General features: G+C 40.9%; 1 protein-coding gene across 3 annotated transcripts in view; it reads right to left on the bottom strand.

The window, feature by feature from the left end:
• The window catches only part of PCCA (propionyl CoA carboxylase, alpha polypeptide), a 478,059-nt gene that overhangs the window by 84,325 nt on the left and 373,627 nt on the right, over nt 1-20,107 (bottom strand). For all 3 annotated transcript variants that reach the window (XM_011933842.1, XM_011933840.1, XM_011933841.1), the window contains one exon: nt 205-258. In XM_011933842.1, coding sequence (XP_011789232.1) covers nt 205-258 — 54 coding nt within the window. The remainder of the gene's footprint in view (nt 1-204; nt 259-20,107) is intronic.

Here is a 20,107-nt window from a genome sequence, read left to right as displayed (position 1 = left end):
TCTCAAAAAAGATAGTAGTAATTCCAAACATTAAAATAAAGTGAAATACATGAAGTTGTTCCCTAGAATATCATTTGTAATGGCAAAAAAATTAGAAGTAATTTAAATATCTACCAGTAATGAAACTAAGTTCAAACACATGAGCTACAACTAGTCGCACACTTTTTTCTCTGTAAATTAAAAGAATAATGATTTCATACTTACCACTGTACCGAGAAACTGAATGCTCATGTTTCCACCTGCTTCTCGAGACAGACACTAAAAAACAAACAAGAGACATAGAATGAACTCATACCCACACAGCTTGCACATAATGTTCACGATAGCCAAAAAACTCAAATGTCCATCAACTGATGGATGGGTAAACAAAATATAGTATAGTCATACAGTGGAAGGCTATTTGGCCATAAAAAGGAATGAAGTACTGATACATGCTACAATAGAAATCGGCCACAAAGGATCATGCATTACATGATTCCACTTAACAAGAGATGTCCAGAATTGTCAAATCCATGGAGATGGAAGGTAGATTGGTAGGTGCCTCCAGAAGGAGGGCTGGGAGGACATGGAGATGATTACTAATTGATGTGGGGTTTCTCAAGGGTGTAAACACAGTCTAAAATTGACTGTGGTCATGGTGAAACAACCCTGTGAATTGACTACAAACCACTAAACTGTAACTTTAAATGGGTGAATTGTATGGTGTGTGAATTATATCTCAATAAAATAGTTATAGAAAATGAATTAGCATTTGTTTAAAATAACAACAATGCAATTCTATGTCCAGAGAGTAGTGAAAGAAATAACTTTTTTTTTTTTTTTTTGAGACTGAGTCTTGCTCTGTCGCCCAGGCTGGAGTGCAGTGGCTGGATCTCAGCTCACTGCAACCTCTGCCTCCCGGGTTCACACCATTCTCCTGCCTCAGCCTCCCGAGTAGCTGGGACCACAGGAGCCGGCCACCTCGCCTGGCTAATTGTTTGTATTTTTAGTAGAGACGGTGTTTCACCGTTAGCCAGGATGGTCTCGATCTCCTGACCTCGTGATCCGCCCGTCTCGGCCTCCCAAAGTGCTGGGATTACAGGCTTGAGCCACCATGCCCGGCCGAAATAACTTCTTTATTATTCATTTATTTATAAGTAAAATTTGTTTAAAGCAAATACATCACTTGCATATATCTTGTTTGAATTTTAATTAACAGTAAATACTATAACTATTAAAATTTTAGTTAAAAGTAAATACTACTGCTACTAAAAATGGGTGACTAAGTAGTACACTGGAAGCAGACTACACTTTGAGATAATTCTCACCTATAAAACTGGTCTATTGGGCCAGGTGCGGTGGCTCATGCCTGTAATTCCAGCACTCTGGGAGGCTGAGGCAGGCAGATCATGAGGTCAGGAATTCGAGACCAGCCTGGCCAATATGGTGAAACCCTGTCTTTACCAAAAATACAAAAATTAGCCAGGCATGGTGGCGTGCACCTGTAGTCCCAGCTACTTGGGAGGCCAAGGCAGAAGAATCGCTTGAACCCAGGAGGCTGAGGTGAGGTTGTGGTGAGCCAGGATCGCACCACTGCACTCCAGCCTGGGTGACAGAGTGAGACTGTCTCCAAAAAAACCAAACAGAACAAAACAAAAACAACTTGCTCTATTTAATCCTAACATATTCTTCAGAATTCTTCCTCTGCTGGCTAATCAGAGAGGACTCAGTGACTTCAAAGATGACACACACAAATAAAGCAGTCCTAACTAAGCCAACATCATTTTTTTAAGTTCCCAGATGTAGAGTATTTGCGGTTTTCACTCAACTACACGCCATGGGCACTGGGGTACAGATGTATCCTAGTTTCATTCCTTTTTACAGAAGTGGTTTACCAACTCTCATCTCTACGATCACAGAAGTAATAGAACCCAGAGTGAACCTCTAGAAATCAAGCTGAGTCCTTGGTTCCTTGACGGAGGGAGGTTAGATCAATAAGACAGACAGTGGTTTAATGCAAAATCTTTTCCCCTACTTGCAAATATTGCCAAGTGAATTGACACAACAGTAATCTGAATAGCATACTAAAGACAGTGTAGTATAGAGTAGAAAAAAAATCAGTATGGGGGCATTTTAATCCATATCACTTAGTTTTCTTTTTCTTTCTTTCTTTTTTTTTTTTTTTTTTTTGAGAGAGTTTCATTCTCGTCAGCCAGGCTGGAGTGCAGTGGCACAATCTCGGCTCACAGCAACCTCTGCCTCCCAGGTTCAAGTGTTTCTCCTGCCTCAGTTTCCTGAGTAGATGGGATTACAGGCACCCGCCACCACATCTGCCTAATTTTTGTATTTTTAGTAGAGACGGGGTTTCACCATGTTGACCAGGCTGGTCTCGAACTCCTGGCCTCAGCTCCCAAAAGTGCTGGGACAACTGGTGTGAGCCACCATGCCCCACCAACCCATTTCACATTTTTTTTTTTTTTAGACAAAGTCTTGCTCTGTTGCACAGGCTGGAGTGCAGTGGCACGATCTTGGCTCACTGCAACCTGTCTCCTGGGTTCAAGCGATTCTCCAGCCTCAGCCTCCCAAGTAGCTGGGACCACAGGCATCTCCCACCACGCCCGGCTAATTTTTTGTACTTTTAGTACAGATGGGGTTTTGCCATGTTGGCCAGGATAGTCTTGAACTCCTGACCTTCTAATCTGCCCCCTCAGCCTCCCAAAGCGCTGGGATTACAGGTGTGAGCCACCATGCCTGGCCAACCCATTTCACTTCTAAGAATTTATCCTGAGGAAAAAATATGAGGATAGGCAAGAAAATAAAGCTGAACAAATATCACAGCATAGTTGACAGAACTCAACAATGGCAAGCAATGTAAATGACTGGGAAGGACGGCTAAATTACGGTATATATCCAGCCTGCCATTTAAAAAGTTCAAAGACATGAAAAATGCTTATAGTATATTTCTAAGTTAAAGAACAAAATATGTTCAGAATAAGCCTTGTAAAAAAATTATGTTACAGAAAAAAATTCTAGAATTAGTGTGCACATAAAACTGTTCTTTCTAGGCAAAAATATTAGTTGACTCTCGTTTTCACTTATCTGTTTTTCCTATTCTTTTATATGCATCTGTTGAACTTAATGAAGGCAAAGAGAGACGAAAACAAAATGGAATAAAACAGACTCCCTTCCTGTGTCTTACAGAGACTCAGTTAAGAACGGAGGGTCGATTCCTAGGTTTTGACACTGGCACTTCTACGTTGCTCATCTATCTAATCATCCATCTGTCTCTCAGCTGTGCTGGCCACTGCTGGCTGAATTAAGACCCACCTTCCAGGAGACTAAGGAAAAGACGGCAGAATTATTGGAAAAATAAGTATAATTCAATACGATAAATGCACAGTACAAAATGTACAAGGTATTACGGGATAAGAAGATAGACTGACTAAATGAGCAGAAAGGTTAAGAAAGACATTAGATAGGTTAAGACAGACATTAAAACTGGATATTTAAAAACAAACGGGGGCAGGGTACAGTGGCTCACGCCTGTAATCCCAGCACTTCGGGAGGCCAAGGTGGGTGGATCATTTGAGGTCAGGAGTTTGAGACCAGTCTGACCAACATGGTGGCTCTACTAAAAATATAAAAATTAGCAGGGCGTGGTGGCAGATGCCTGTAGTCCCAGCTATTTGGGAGCCTGAGGCAGGAGAATCGCTTGAACCTGGGAGGTGGAGGTTGCCGTGAGCCAAGGTTGCACCACTGCACTCCAGCCTCGGTGCCACAGCAAAGAAAAGAAAAAAAAAAAAAACATGAACAGGATTCAGCCATTATGATAAACAGTATGGAGGTTTCTCAAAACATTAAGAATAGAACTCCCATATGATCCAGCAATCCCACTACTGCATATATATCCGAAGGAAAGAAATCAGTTATGTCAAGGAGATACCAGCATCCCCATGTTTATTGCAGCACTATCCATGATGGCCAAGATAGGGAATCAACCTAAGTGTCCATCCACGGACCAGCGGAAACAGAGAATGTGGGATATATACACAATGGAATATTATCAAGATTTAACAAAGAAGAAAATCCTGCCATTTACAACAACATGGATGAACCTGGAAGATATGCTGTTAAGTATAATAAGCCAGGTACAGAAAGACATACCGTATGACCTCACTTACATGTACAATCTAAAAACGTCAAACTCAGAGTAGAAAATAGAATGGTGGTTGGGGGGGGGGTTGGGTAAATATTAATCAAAACCCACAAAATTTCAGTTATAAAGGAGAAATAGGTATAACAAAGCTATTGTACAATATAGTAACTACAGTTAATGACAATGTATTAATATATTCTTGAAATTTTCTCAGTATATTTAAAGTGTACCTCACATACAGAATAAGCACGTGAGGTAATACATAAATGTTAATTAGCTCAATGTAGCCATTCCACGGTGTATTCACTGTTTGCAGTGTGTACTTCAAAATATGTTGTACACGTGCTAGTTTGAAAGTTTGTCTCCTCCAAACCTCATGTTGAAATGTGATCCCTAGTATTGCAGGTGGGGCTTAATGGGGATGTCTGGGTCTCTGGGAAGGATCCCTCATGAATAGATTAATGCCCTCTTTGAGGGCGAGTTCTTGCTCTTAGTTCCCAAGAAAGCTGGTTGTTAAAAAGAGCCTCGCACCTCCTTCCCTTCTCTCTCACTCTGTGACATCCATACACACCAGCTCCCCTTTGCCTTCTTACCATGAATAAAAGCAGCCTGAGGTCCTCACCAGATACCTAATCTTGAACTTTTCCAGACATCAGAATCATGAGCCAAATAAACTTTATCTCTTTATAAATTACCCAGTCTCAGGTATTCCTTTGTAGCAACACAAAAGACACTAAGACAGCACGACAAATATATGCAACTTTAATTTATCAATTAAAAAACAAATTACAAATTTTAAAAATGAGCAGGAATTCTCCAAAAGAAAACTGAAAAGGAGCCAGGGAAGGTGGCTCACACCTATAATCCCAGCACTTTGGGAGACCGAGGCAGGTAGATTGCTTGAGGTCAGAAGTTCAAAACCAGCCTTGTTAACCTGGTGAAACCCCGTCTCTTCTAAAAATACAAAAATTAGCCAGGTGTGGTGGTGGCACCTGTAATTCCAGCTACTTGGGAGGCTGAGGCAGGAGAATCACTTGAACCTGGGAGGCGGAGGTTGCAGTGAGCCAAGATTGCAGCACTGCAGTCCAGCCTGGGACACAGAGCAAGACTCCGCCTCAAAAATAAAATAAAATAAAATAAATTAACACAAATTTCAGATTAAGAGATGGCACGATGGCATGGGGAGTTTAGGGAATGTTAAGCAGTTCAATGTGGCCAGAAATAGGGTTGCATCAAGGTGGAAGTGGCAAGAAAGGAAACCAGCAAGGAATTATAAACCCAGGTCAGATCCTGTAGAGAGACAGTTCATGCTTGACAAAGTTCTTACACTTAAGAACTGGAGTGTGACACGCTCATGTTTTAGAAAGACGGTAGTCTGAGGTCATGCTGAAGATATACAGAATGGGGAAGGACCAGGCTAGGAGGCCGAGTAAAACACCACTACAATCATTCAGGTAGGAGCCTGATGTGCCAAGCAGTCACAACAGCACAACTAAGTCTGATTCAGACCTAGGACCTTAGGATGGAGAGAGCAAACAGACCTGACAGATGATCTCAATTTTGCTCTACAGATGAGGAAAATAAGGCACAGGAATATAAAAAGTAATTTGGCTACCTGCAACTCTGCATGAAAAATTTTAATCTTGGTCCTGAGATTTAAAAAAAAAAAATACAGTAAGCCACTGAACTGCTTGCGTGGCAAGAAAGTCTGTGCATTCAGCTTCATACGACAAAAACTGCAAAAGCAGCTATAGAAGGCAGACAAAAATGAATGAATGTGGCTATGCCCTAGTTAACTACTTATCAATAACATCTGAATGTGATGTCATACTTCTCATGGGCCATGAAACATTTTTGGTGTTTTTTTTTTTTTAAAAACAGTGTCTCACACTGTCACCCAAGCTGGAGCCCAGTGGCACGGTCACAGCTCTCCACAGCAACTGCCTGGACTCCAGCCATTCTCCCACCTCAACCTCCCAAGCAGCTGGGCCCACAGGCATGTGCCACCATACCCAGCCAATTAAAACAAAAAATTATTTGTACAGACAAAGTCTCACTATGTTGCCCAGGCTGGATGAAACATTCTTCTTTTCTTCCCCCCAACTATTTAAAAACGTAATAACCACTCAACTTGTGAGCCCCATAGAAACAGGCAGTGCCTCCTGGTCTAAGCCACCAGCACCTCTCACCTAGGTCTGCAATGGTCAGATCAATCTCTGTCTCTACCCCAGGGCCTGCCGTGATTTAAAAAATCACATCACTCTCCCATTCAAACGCGCCAAACACTCCACACCACCAATCAAAAGAAAAAAAGACAAAACAATTCTTTGGCCCCTAGATGATCTGGTTCTGTCTTCCTCATTCCACTTTCCCCAACTGGCCTTCACACTAAACAAGCTTGTCCCGTCTCAGAGCCTCTGCTTTGCCCCTTCTGCTACACCTGGGACTTCCTTCCCCCAGACTTCTGCACGTTTGCCCCTCCTCCTCGTAGATCTCAGCCCAGTGTTAGCTATTCAGATACGACTTCCTAGCCATCCTTGCTACAGCTGCCTTCTCTAGTCACTTTCTGTCAATTTGATAGTCTTCATCCAACTTCTTAGTACTAAAATCACTTTATTTAAGTATTTACACGTTTAGTATCTACTTCCCCCTGCTGGAATATAAGTCTTGTTCCTTGTTCTATCCGCAGTGCCTAGAACACCGCCCACGCCATACTGGGCGTCCCTTCTATGTGGGAGACACTAAAACAATTTCATCATTCCTTTCGCTGACACTACAAAGGTTAGATTCATTCCCAGGCAAATAGAAGTAATTTTGCAATATGTAAAATGGAAACAGAGATTTTCACATTAAGAACAAATTGTATCAATGAATGTGTGACCATAGGTATAAGTACCAATAAGCTCTCCTTAACATTGCATTCCGTTTAAAGCAGGTCACAATTACATATATAACGACTATCACCTTTCTTTCACCACACTCCCAGTCTGTAAAGAAGGAGGGACAGAAGGGAAGGAAGGTGGAGGAGGCCAAAACCTGACATATCTTAGCAATAAAGATTGATGCAGGCCCGGCACAGTGGATCAGGGCCTGTAAATCTAGAACCTTGGGAGGTCAAGGGAGGTGGACCGCTTGAGCCCAGGAGTTTGAGACCAGCCTGGCCGACATGGTGAAATCCCGCCTCTACTAAAAATACAAAAATTGGCCGGGCATGGTGGCAGGTGCCTGTAATCCCAGCCACTCGGGAGGCTGAGGCAGGAGAATGGCTTGAACCTGGGAGGCTGAGGTTGCAGTAAGCCAAGATCGCGCCCTTGCACTCCAGCCTGGGTGACAGAGCAAGACTCAGTCTCAAAAAAAAAAAAAAAAGAAAAAGAAGAAAAAGAAAAAGATGTGAAGAAAAACAGAAAATTTCACTCAAAACTGGAATTTACTTCTATCTTCCCTAAGAGGAAGAGACACTTTTCCTAGAGCCTAGGATTTAGATAATTCAGTTTTAGAATCCACAAAAATACAAAGTATTCAATGCCTATCATGAGCCTAATGCACGCCAAAACAAATATGAACTGACCACTTGATAAGCTAATAGCAAAATTCTTCATAAAATTAAGACTTTTATGTGATGAAACATATCCACGCTTATTAAAATATTTTCTCCAAATATTTCATCCCTTTTTCTATTTTAAATGGCACTCCAAAGTCAGCTAAAAATGTCCTCCTTTTCTTATTTTGATAGTCTGCTCCAGCGTTTACAAATATTCCTTTTTATATCTTTAAAAAATACTTTAGAAGATTGTTAACAAAATGATTTCTACATTTGTTAGAATCAAATGCATACAAAATTAGCAAAGTTATTCACACAAAGGCAAAAACATTCACAAAACAATAAATCAAATGTTCCAAAAATACCTTCCTAGGATAATAAAATCAGAGGCAATTTCACCTTTAAAAATAATGTCACTGAACAGTAAGAGGAAGAAATAGTAATAGCTTTCTTTTTCCCCTCACTGATTTCCAACTTGATAATATGTTTTAAAGGCCGTTACTGTGGGATTTGTCTTATCGGTCTCCAGTGCAGCTGTTTGTATTATTTTCCACATTTACTACAATCAGTGTTTATACTGTTCAAAATTCTCTTCCTCAGTCAGCAATGAAAATATAATTTTCTAGTTAACAGAAGAGGAGAAAAGCATGTATGTGTGGGGGTGTGGGAGGGGGAAGTTCAGAAAGACATTTTCCCATTCGGTTACATTTTAAAAGTAACTCCAAATTATAAAACCAAGAAAACTGCTAAGCTTCTAGGAGTACATCACAAAAGCAGGTAGCCTTGCATTAAAATTGATATTTTACACCATAGCTGTAAATACATCCCACCTGTTCAACTGCCTCGAAATATTTTAAAGCAGAGTCAACAGAGTTACTTCTGTTCTACTGGTGAGCTTGTTTCTAAGATGTGTAGCTGTAACTGCTATGTCAGGAAAATTAACAGGATATGGTTAATAATTCTCTTTCATTTCCTACTTCATTTGAAAAACAATACCAACCTCTACTTATTCTAAGTTATGTATATATCCTATATATCCTGAGACTTTCATGTCACATGCAGTGAGTCTAGAGAAATCACATGTGTAAAGTACAAAATAATAATGACTTCAAAGAGGTGGGGGTGGGGGGAACATTGTCAAAACCTGTAAAACATCTTGGGACCAAAAACGTTAAGACAGTTACCTCCCAATTCATTTGTGTACCGGCAAAGCGCAGGCAAAAACGGACGCCGCTTCATTTTTCTAATTAAAATATTAATTTTACTCTCTATAACCAGCTATTAGGATTAAAACTAAAGTTTATTCTTGGAGGGCGTGGGAGCTATTTTAGTCTAAAAAACTGAAAAGAAAATAACATTTTTAACTTCCTCTCTTAAGTAGATATGAAAATCAACAATTGATTTTCTTCAAAACTGAAATTTAAGGTTACAATTTTAAAACTGATTCAAATTCTGTGTGGACAAGCATTTGTATATATATCACAGATAGTTTCACAATCTGCAGACAGAACATCTTGTCCATCATATTCATGTGCTTGTGTAACATTTTATATTACATAGGCCCACGGGGCATTTTAAGTTATCATGTTATATATATATATATATCATTTAATACTCTAGTCATTTCACAAGTAATCCATTTAATCTGGTATTCTTCAGTAAATAACATGAGATTCATGTGACACTATTCCAAATTTGTCTGCTTTAACATAGAAAATTAGTTCCACTTAGCTGAATATCAAAGACCTATTCAATATAGAATGCAGCGGTGCTACAATCAGCTCTGCACTGTTATTTATAATAAATTTATCTTCTCTTGAAAATATTTGAGCAAGAATATGAGAAATAAGAAAAAAGTCTTCAAAGGTACAGTAGCTTCACATCACACAAATGCAGAAATTGTTAGACTTTAGCAGGATCTCAAGATATTTTCAAAAGTATTTAGCTACTCCTCAGGCCTGAAGGCAACCTGCTGTGAGCAGGTGGATAGAAGAAATCACACCACACAAAGAACAGGCCAACAGCAGTTAGTCGGCTCTGCTTGCAAATGTTCAAACAACGTGACTATGCAAAATGAAAATCTAGTATGTAAAACGTTAGCGACAAACAATACATTAAATCCCGGTACACAAATTACACTGTAAGAAACAGAGGACAGCAAAATTGAAGAACTTCTTTCAAGGTCAGAAAAATTACTTCACAGGAATATAGACATAGTAAAAATAAAATAAAATAAAAAACTTCTCTTCATCCAGCAGGTTCCACACTCCAAAGGCTCTGGGGTTTGTCAGGAAAACAGAGAGTGAGCTCACCATGGCCAGGACACAGCGAATCTGTTGCATTACTTTATGCCACAGGCAGGAAATCGTTCCACGTTTTAAAAATAGTTCTAATTTTTTTAATCTTCTAAGTGGAAATTTAAAAAGTTTGTCAGCTAGATGATAAATTCATCTTCTGTTTAAAAATAAATTCAACTCATTTATTCCGAATTTTGAAGTTCCGAATTTTAAAAAATAAAAACCAAAACTGTGGTCGATATTAAAGGGGAATACTTGAAAAACCACTATGTAGGGTTTTCTCCATCTGTAAACACTCTCCGGTTTATAAAAATTTTGCCTGTGAGTGGTCTAACCCAGTAACCACTAGCTACACACAGCTACTGAGAACTTGAAATATGACTGATGTGACCGAGGAGTTAAATTTTCAATTGTATTTAATTTTAATTTAAAAACTGAAGCAGTGTGGTATCATTTTCTGGTAAGCCCAACTCCATTGTTTTGGTAGGACTGCATTCCACTCGGACCGTTCCATTGTTTAAGATACTGCTGTATTAATGCCAATGTCTCTGTTGTTTCTGGTATCACATTAGTTAATTTTTAAAAGTCTTTCATGTTGAAATGACAACATTTTGAGTATTATTCTGTGAAAGGGCCATAAATGCAAAGCAGCCCCCAAATGCGGAAGGAGCCAAGAAACCAAAGAATAAGGCAAATAAATCCAGTTTGTTGGTAAAGGGAGTTTTCTTGGGGGGAACTTACTTGGGGGAACTCACAGACAGAAGCGTGGTCTCAGATAGCTGCAAGACAGGTCTATCCCGCACTGTTACTAGCCAGACCCAGAGCTTATATGCCACAGGAAAAGGGTGTACGTGCTCTATAGAGGCAATTAAAGGCACCCTCCAGAACAGGTGAGAATGCTATGTGCGTCACTGCCTATAATTTGCGTGGTAACATCAAGGCTGCTTTGTTCTTACACTAAAAACAGTAAATAAAATTGGAATCAGGAAGCATTCACGAGACTGGGGCTAACGAGAAATCAACACGGCTTTGCTGGGAGTGGCGGCTCAGGCCTATACTCCCAGCACTTTGGGAGGCAGAGGCAGGATGATCACTGGAGTCCAGGAGTCTGGGCAACACAGTATGCCCTCATCTCTACAAAAAAATCAACAAAATTAATTGCACGTGGTGGCACAGGCCTGCAGTCCCAGCTACTCAGGAGGCGGAGGCAGGAAGATCAGTTGAGCCTGGGAGGTTGAGGCTGCAGTGAGCCACGACTGCACCACTGCACTCTAGCCTGGGCAACAGAGCAAGACCCTATCATTAAAAAAAATGTAAAAAAAAAAAATTAATTAAATTAAAAAAACAAGGTTTGCTTTCAAGAGAAAAAAAAAAACATGGTGGATTAGCAATCAAGATGGAATCACTTTTATCTGCACAGGTACACTGGGTTAAATAAAATGTGTTAGTAAAATTAATTCCACTTGTTTCCTCTTTGTTACTATCATTACTAAGAAATTTTAAATGATAATTGGGAACAGTGGCTCACGCCTGTAATCCCAGCACTTTGGGAGGCTGAGGCGGGCAGATAACTTGAAGTCAGGAGTTCAAGACTAGCCTGGCCAACGTGGTAAAACCCCCTCTCTACTAAAAATAAAAACACTAGCTGGGCATGGTGGCAGGTGCCTGTAATCCCAGCTACTTGGGAGGCTGTGGCAGAAGAATTGTTTGAACCTGGGAGGCAGAGGTTGCAGTGAACTGAGATGGTGCCACTGAACTCCAGCCTGGGCAACACAGCAAGACTCTGTCTCAAAAAAAAAAAAAAAAAGCTAATTAAAACAAAGAAATTTTAAATTATATATATGGCTTGTGTTAGGTTTCTATTCGATAAGGCTATTTAATAAACATCATTACCAACTGACTATTTCTGCAATGAAAATAGACAATGAAAACAGAAACACCAGTTAAAAAAAAAAGTAAAGCAAATAAATATAAAATAGTTATTTCATTTTCCTTAAATGATATTTAAAGAAAAGTTGGCTAAATTATTAGCTAAACTAATAGAAGAAGACTTTTTAAAATTCTGAAGAGAACTTTTAATTATTTTCAAGAGTTTTCAATGTTTACGCCCCTGGTTCTTTATCATTTCAAAATATGAGTCCCTCCTCCCTCAGGCAATGCATCAGTAGCTCCACATTCAAAGTTATCCACAATGATTAGACTTTTTCCAAGAGCATGATTTTCTTGAAGTCAGAAAGCCAGCATATTTAAAGCAGGCGGGTGGTTATATGGGAGTAAGAGCTGATATGAAGTAGACCTCACGGAGCAACGGACAGTGAGAAAGCCCAGGGCATGCACAAGCTTTTGAGAAAGAAAAAATCAGGAACAGCCGGAGGCAGACCCTTTCCTACACCTATTGATACTACCAATAGCTATCTACACCTGTCAATAGGTGATACCGTGGGCCTCAAACAGCCGAGGTGCTACCCAGAGCACACAGAGGCCAACAGGAAAGAACCATGCTTGCTGAGCAAGGCATGCCTCTGTGGGTAAGTCCTTGGGAGCCCTCTTGTTCTTTTTCGCTCTCACGGAAACCATGGTTATTCTGTATCAAGAGAGGTTCACCGGCCGCACACTAATGGAGTATGGATTTCGCAAATGTTGGGAGGTCAGGAACTAAAAAGAATCAGTAAAACATTCTATAATGTAAGGTGACTGGCTACTTACCCATTCACCCACCCATACCTATTCATCCAATTATTGAGCATTTATACACGCTGAGAAGTCAGCAGGGCAATGGGAATTAAAAGTCAAATCCACAAGGAAACAGGTGATTTAGATCAATTAAAAGAGGTTAATAACCTACGAAATTTATTATTCCCATGATAGTATTGAGGCAGAAGAATAGGGTCTGGAGGCAGGGAACCTAAGGCTGTTTCAGCCCACTTCCTAGAACTAAATTGAAAGGAAAATCCTAACTTTCCACACCTAAGTAACAAAAGGACCAGAGGCTACTCCCTTTGCAAACCCTCCACCTTTTCTGTGTGGCAGATGGGAAATACAACAGTCAATTTCCCATCCAACAACAAATCAGAAAATCAGATTGACTGCGGGTCCAGTCTTTGCAACTTTGTAACTTCACCCCAGCCTCTGAATGGTTGCTGTCCACAACCAATCAGACTGATTGCCGGCCAAGTCTTCGTTTGCATAGAAGTGTAACTTTGTAACTTCACCCTACCCATCTGGTTGCTTTTTGCAACCAATCAGATGTTTGCACAGGAGTGGGATCTTTGTAACTTCACTTCAGCCTCTGGTTGGTTGCTTTCTGCAACCAATCAGACTGATTACGGGCTACCACTTCATTTACATGAGGTGAGTATGAAGTAATCAATGGAAAACTTCTAGAGGGTATTTGGACCCAAGAAGATTCTGTATCCAGGCCCTTGAGCTCAGGACCACTCCCACACTGTGGAGTGCAGTTTCATTTTCTTTTTCTCTCTCATTTTTTTTTTTTTTAAATTTGAGACAGAGTTTCGCTCATGTTGCCCAGGCTGGAGTGCAATGGCTCGATCTTGGCTCACTGCAACCTCCACCTGCTGGGTTCAAGCGATTCTCCTGTCTCTGCCTCCCGAGTAGCTGGGATTACAGGCTTGCACCACCACACTAGGCTAATTTTGCATTTTTAGTACAGACGGGGTTTCATCGTGTTGGCCAGGCTGGTTTCGAACTCCTGACCTCACAGGAGATCCACCCGCCTCAGCCTCCCAAGGTGCTGGGACTACAGGCATAAGCCACCGCATCCAGCCACCTGTACTTTCGTTTTCAATAAATCCCTGCTTTTGTTTTGTTGTTGCTTCATTGTTCACTTTGCTGGACATTTTGTCTAATTCTTTGTTCAAAACGCCAAGAACCTGGATAACTTGCAGTCACGACCCTCTACCCGTGACAGTATACACCAAAATACAACTTACTTTTAAAGGAATTGAATGGATAATATTAAGCTTATGAAGTTTACCAATGAAAACCAGGAACATGAATACATGTGATCGGACTGGATGAATTGGGAGCTAATTCTTGAGACAAAGGTAAGTTGCGTTCCCAGCTACTTACTCATCTAATCAGATAAAGAAGTTAAATCCTTCTTAACATGGTTTGGATGCGTGTCCCTCCAAATCTCTTGCTGAAATGTGATTCTCAACATGGCAGGTGGGGCCTGGTGGGAGGTGTTTGGGTCATGGAGGTAGATCCTGGTTGTTTAAAAGAGGGGGGCACCTCCCAGTTCTCTCTCTCTCTCTCATTCCTCCTCTTGCCACGTGATGCTCCTCCTCCTGCTTTGCCTCCACCATGATTAAAAGCTCCCTGAGGCCTTCCTCCCCAGAAGCCGAGCAGACGCTGGCACCACACTTCCTGTATAGCTGGCAGAACCGTGAGCCATTTAAACCCGTTTTCTTTATAAATTATGCAGTCTCAGATTTTTCTTTATAGCAATATAAGAACAGACTAACACACTACTTTTCATAGGGGTTCAGCAACAAAATGAAGAAGACGCCAAGTACCCACATATCTTTAAGTCAGATGCTAGCCAAGGCGACCAGGTCGAATGTGCTAGGAGGCTGTGGGACCAGTGACTGCCCATCTCCCACCTCAAAAGAATAAAAGCGGAAAATTAATTTGAGGAGGTAGAATTCTTAAGCTAAGAATTTAAGGCTGAACTCCTTAAGCTATGTGAAAGCGAATTCATGAGAATCACATAATTATTCATGTGAATTCTTAGTGACAGACCAAGAAGAGAAGCTTGTACTTTGCTGGTTTGGCGAGGCAAGGACTTATTACTATTTCCTGTGGCCAGATGTGGATTGTGCAGGAGAAAAGCAGGCGGGGTCATTATGAGGGACCCTGCCCAATGAGAACATTCAGAGTCAACACAGTAGTTGCTCAGGAGGCCAAAGGCAACTGGAAAAGACAGGAGGCATTTAGTGTTCTGCAAGTGAGGAGTTCCCCCAAATCCACATGAAAGTATCCCAGGGCTACCTGCCAGCTTTGGATATCTGCCATGGCCCACAAGAATGAATGCCAGGCTGCCTCTGCCCCAGTCAACCTGGTTCTTCCTGCCATGCTCTTCTCATCTTTACCCCATACTGCAAATTCTGAGAGACCCAATATAGCAGCTCTGAAGTAGAACCTCTTCTACTTCAGCTGGGTATTGCTGAGGCTCAGAAAATGATACCCCAAAGTGAAGGCCTCGGCAGTAACCTCAGAACCAAGGTCTTTGACCTTCTGCCCTCCTGTCTCTCACCCCTCATTCTCTCCTGATATGCGTCACAGACATCAGAATTCCTGTCCCGCAAAGACAACTATGAAACTAGAAATAGGACCCTAACCCCTCCCTGCCTTTCTAAGAGCTGCCCATAAAGAAATTCTCTGGCCTACCCTTCTCTCCAACTGTAGCAGGTCATAAGACCGTCATCCCAGATGGGTCTTATCCCATACCTGGGAGGAAGAAATGGTACAAGAGAGGCCAGGAAGATCTGTACAGACAGGCCTTGCTGGGTTCCCCTCAGCCTACTAGCATTCACTCATATTCTCTGTCCAATCAGTTTTACACGGCTGCCCATTCTTCATTAAACCTAAGCATGAAAATGGACAGCTTTCCTTGTATCTTTGGATCTTTGTTCTGAAGACTCACATCTCACATAAAACTTTGATTAAATAAATCAGTTATATTTTTCTCTTGTTAACCTGTCTTTTGTTATAGGAGTGTCTGCCATTGACACCCTTATGATGGGGAGGAGCAGGATCACACCCTTTTGCCCCTACAATATAAAGCAAGCAAGAAGAAAGTGACATTCTCCTCTGCCCTAGTAAAGGTTTCTCAGTGTGAGGTCAAACTGAGTTTAGACAGGAGAGGTTTTACCAGTTTTGATATTACAATGAATTAAGACTTTGAAACACACCCTCCTCTCCCAAATACAATATAGCTTGTTTATTACCTGGTAGCAACATTACAGACTGTTAGAATGGAATGTGGTTTTATATATGGGAAGGAAAGAAGTTGAGATAAAGCATTAAAAACAAACAAACAAACAAACATCCTACAAGTATTCAGAATGCTTCTTCTTCAGTTACTATCCAGATAAGTCCTGCTCCACAATGAGATACCACTTCACCCCCAATAGGATGGCTATTATAAAAAACAAAACAAAAAATAACAAGTGTTAGCAAAGATGGTACGAAATTGAAATTATTGTGCACTGCTAATGGGAATGTAAAATGGTGCAGCAACTATGGAGGTTCCTTAAAAAATTAAACATACAATTACCACGTGATCCAGCAATTCCACTTCTGGGTATATACCCAAAAGAATAGGGTACTCAAACAGATATTTGTACACCCATGCTCATGGAAGCATAATTCACAGCAGCCAAAAGGTAGAAACAACCCAAATGTCCACTGACAGACGAATGGATAAACACGTAGTATATTCACACAATGGAATATTATTCAGCTATAAAAAGGAAAGACATCCTGTCGCATGCTATAACCTGGATGAACCTTGAAGACAGTATGCTAAGTGAAATAAGCCAGTCACAAAAGACAAATACTATATGATTTCATTTATAGGCGGTACCCATACCCGCAGTAGTCAAATTCATAGAAACAGAAAGTAGAATGGCGCTTGCCAAGGGCTGAGGGAGGAGAATGGAGAGTTCAGTGTTTCATGAGGACAGAGTTTCAGTCTGGGAAGATGAAAAACTTCTAGAGACAGATACGGGTGATAATTGCACGACAATGTGAATGTACCTAATGCCACTGATACACCTAAAATTATTAAAATGGAAAATTTTATGCTACCAATATTTTACCACAATTTAAAAAAAAAACCTGCTAAGGGTATAAAATAGTGTTAGAGAAAGAAAACCCTAACAAAAGACCAGAGGATTTAATCTCAGATGAGCACAGAACTGAATTTGTTTTTTTTAACCTGTTTTTATAGATCAGTAGATGGTTGGTAGCTTGGTTTGTAAAAGCAAATAATATAGGATTCACTTTCAAAAACTTGCCTCGAGGGAATAACCACCTAAGAATGACAGTCAAGGCTGGAGGAAAAAAGAAAAACAACTCATATCGAAAACACAAGAAGACAAATGGTCAAGGCAGGAGCCCAGGTGTATGTTGCAGATAGAATTCTGTGATCCTCATAGTATCCATCATGTGTGCGCGAAGAGAACTTAATGAATTGGGTCAAGTTTTCACCGTCAGCCTCTCTCAAACTCAACCCCCTTGTTCTCTACACTGCTTGAACCCCAGTGGAGGATGAAGGCAGTAATAGGATTGTCTTCTAAATGAACTCCATCTCCACTTCACCCTTCAATCGCTTAACCCCTCCTCTATTACGAGGACACATCAATATTCTACAACCACACTTTGATGGACGTTACTTTACTCTGCAAAAAGTTTTAATATCTCCACTGCTGACTGAAAAGCACAGATTCTTTAGGCTCTCTTTCACTATCTGGCTCCTCCAACCTATTTTCCATGTTTAGCTCTCATTACTTCCCTAAATGAACGCTTCCCAATTTGCCTCTGGATTCACAAACATGTTTTTCTAAGGTGTATCTCGAATATCATCTGATGCCCTTGGCTTGCAACACACACACACACACACACACACACACACACACCTTACTATTTTAAGTGGTTAAGGGTTTCCGAAAGATTAACAAAAAATGAAAGAGAGCAACTGACTGGCAGCTCACAGAAGCAAATATACTGAGGATCATATTAAGTGAAAAATCATCTTTTTATTTACAATTAATTGAGAATCACAGAAACAGTAAGCTTTTAAAGAATTTTGGAATTGGAAAGGTGAGGTGGTGGCAAGCTAGTAAGGGAAGAGAAGCAGGGCTGTCATTCAACTGTGCTGGCGTACCTACTTACCTGTATTTTATTATTTATTTATTTGTTTTTGAGATGGAGTCTTGCTCTGTAGCCCAGGCTGGAGCACAGGGATGGAGCCTCTTGAGCAGCGGGGACTGCAGGCATGCACCACAACCCCCAGTTAATATTTTGTATTTTCAGTAGAGACAGGGTTTCACCATGTTGGCCAGGCTGGTCTGGTATCAAACTCCTGACCTCAGGAGATCCACCCACCTCAGCCTCCCAAAGTGCTGGGATTACAGGCTTAAGCCACCACACCTGGCCTGGTATCTGTATTTTAAAAGTAAAATGACTCACACCATGTACAAAAGTCAATCCCATGAGGATTAAGGAGTTAACTTTGAAAAGCACAATTTAAAAAGGTTTAAATGAAAATACAGGTATCTTTGTGAGCTTAGGAGTAGAAGAGGATTATCTACACAAACGCAAAACACACAAACCATAAAGGAAAATATTGCAAATTCTGACATTAAATCTCGCCTTAAAACTTCACTTGGATAACTTCTACTTTAACAACACATATGACAAAGGATTAGGAGCCATAACACAGGAAGAACTTTTATGAGTCAGGAAGAAAAAGACAATCCAATTAAAAAAGTGGGCAAAAGTCATGAGCAGGTATTTTGCAGAAGAGAAAACAAGACTACCAGTAAATGTATATTTTCAATGTTCACTGTCACACTAATCAGGGAAGTATACATTAAAACCATAATGAGATGCCATGTAAACCCACTAGTCAGGACAAACCTAAGTAGTTTGGGAATGCCAAGGGTTCACCGGGATGTGAAAAAAAATGTTAAGGGCACAGATTCCTTGGTTCAAATTCTGGCACTTCCATTTACTACCAGATGGGAAAGCCATTTAGCCTCTACAAGCCTCTGTTTTCACAAATACAAAATGAGGGATAACACCAGTACATACTTTATTGGGTTTCTGGGGGCATTAGACAAATTCATACATACAAAGTGCTTAGAACAGTCAGTGCTGGGCATAGTAAGTACAGAATAAGGTTAGCTCATTGTTCCCGTTATGACTATCATCTTCAGTACTGGTGGGCACGGAAGCTGTACAGCCACACAGGGAAACCCATCTGGCCCTGCCATGCAGGAATGAGAAAACACAAGCCCCACAGCGTGGCTGTTCTACCAGCACATGACCTGGAGAACCGCCTCTGTCAAGAGGAAACAGGAAGTAGAATGTTCATATAAGCATCACTGTGACAACAAAATAAGGAAAATTACACAAATGTCTATTTAGAGGAGAATAAATAATTTGTGGTATATTAATATGATGTATGGAAGTAAATAAACTGCAGCTATAGGCAGCAACATGGGCCAGGCTCACAAACATCGTGCTGGCGGGGAGAAGGCAACTCCTGGAAGAACACAGAGAGGATGGGGGCAATTACAAAGTTCAAAAACAAGAGCAGTTCAACAAGATACTGCTCACAGTGTTTGTGTATTCGTAAATATCCCTAAAGAAAAGCAAGGTAGCGATCCATTTAAAACTCACAATGGTATTCTTCAGGGACACTGGAAAGGAGAATTTAATCAAGGAAGAGTGATACACACAGCACTGATAATTTTTTTTTGTTTGTGTGTGTGTGTGTGTGTGTGTGTGTGTGTGTGTGTGTGTTTTGAGATGGAGTTTCGCTCCTGTTGCCCAGGCTGCAGTGCAATGGCACAATCTCGGCTCACCACAACTTAGGTTCAAGGAATTCTCCTGTCTCAGCCTCCTGAGTAGCTGGGATTACAGGCATGCGCCACCACGCCTGGCTAATTTTGTATTTTTAGTAGAGACAGGGTTTCTCCACCTTGGTCAGGCTGGTCTCGAACTCCGAAACTCAGATGATCTGCCTACTTCGGCCTCCCAAAGGCTGAGATTACAGGCGTGAGCCACCGTACCCAGCCTGTTTTCTTTTTTTTTAATCTAGGTAGTGGGTAAACAGGTTTTCATTGGGTTATTCTTTAGCTTTTGTATAGATATAACATATTTTTGGCCTGGAACGATGGCTCACACCTGTAATCCCAGCAATTTGGGAGGTCGAGGCAGGTGGATCACCTGAGGTCAGGAGTTTGAGACCAGTCTGGCCAACATGGCGAAACCCCATCTCTACTAAAAATACAAAAATTAGCCAGGTATGGTAGCACATGCCTGTAATCCCAGCTATTCCGGAGGCTGAGGCAAGAGAATCGTTTGAACCCAGGAAGCAGAGGT

This window comes from Colobus angolensis, unplaced genomic scaffold (genome assembly GCF_000951035.1).
Source record: "Colobus angolensis palliatus isolate OR3802 unplaced genomic scaffold, Cang.pa_1.0 Scaffold13, whole genome shotgun sequence".
Taxonomy (NCBI): domain Eukaryota; kingdom Metazoa; phylum Chordata; class Mammalia; order Primates; family Cercopithecidae; genus Colobus; species Colobus angolensis.
The sequence above is the reverse complement of the archived record's forward strand: the minus strand, read 5'-3'. Positions and strand labels throughout refer to the sequence as shown.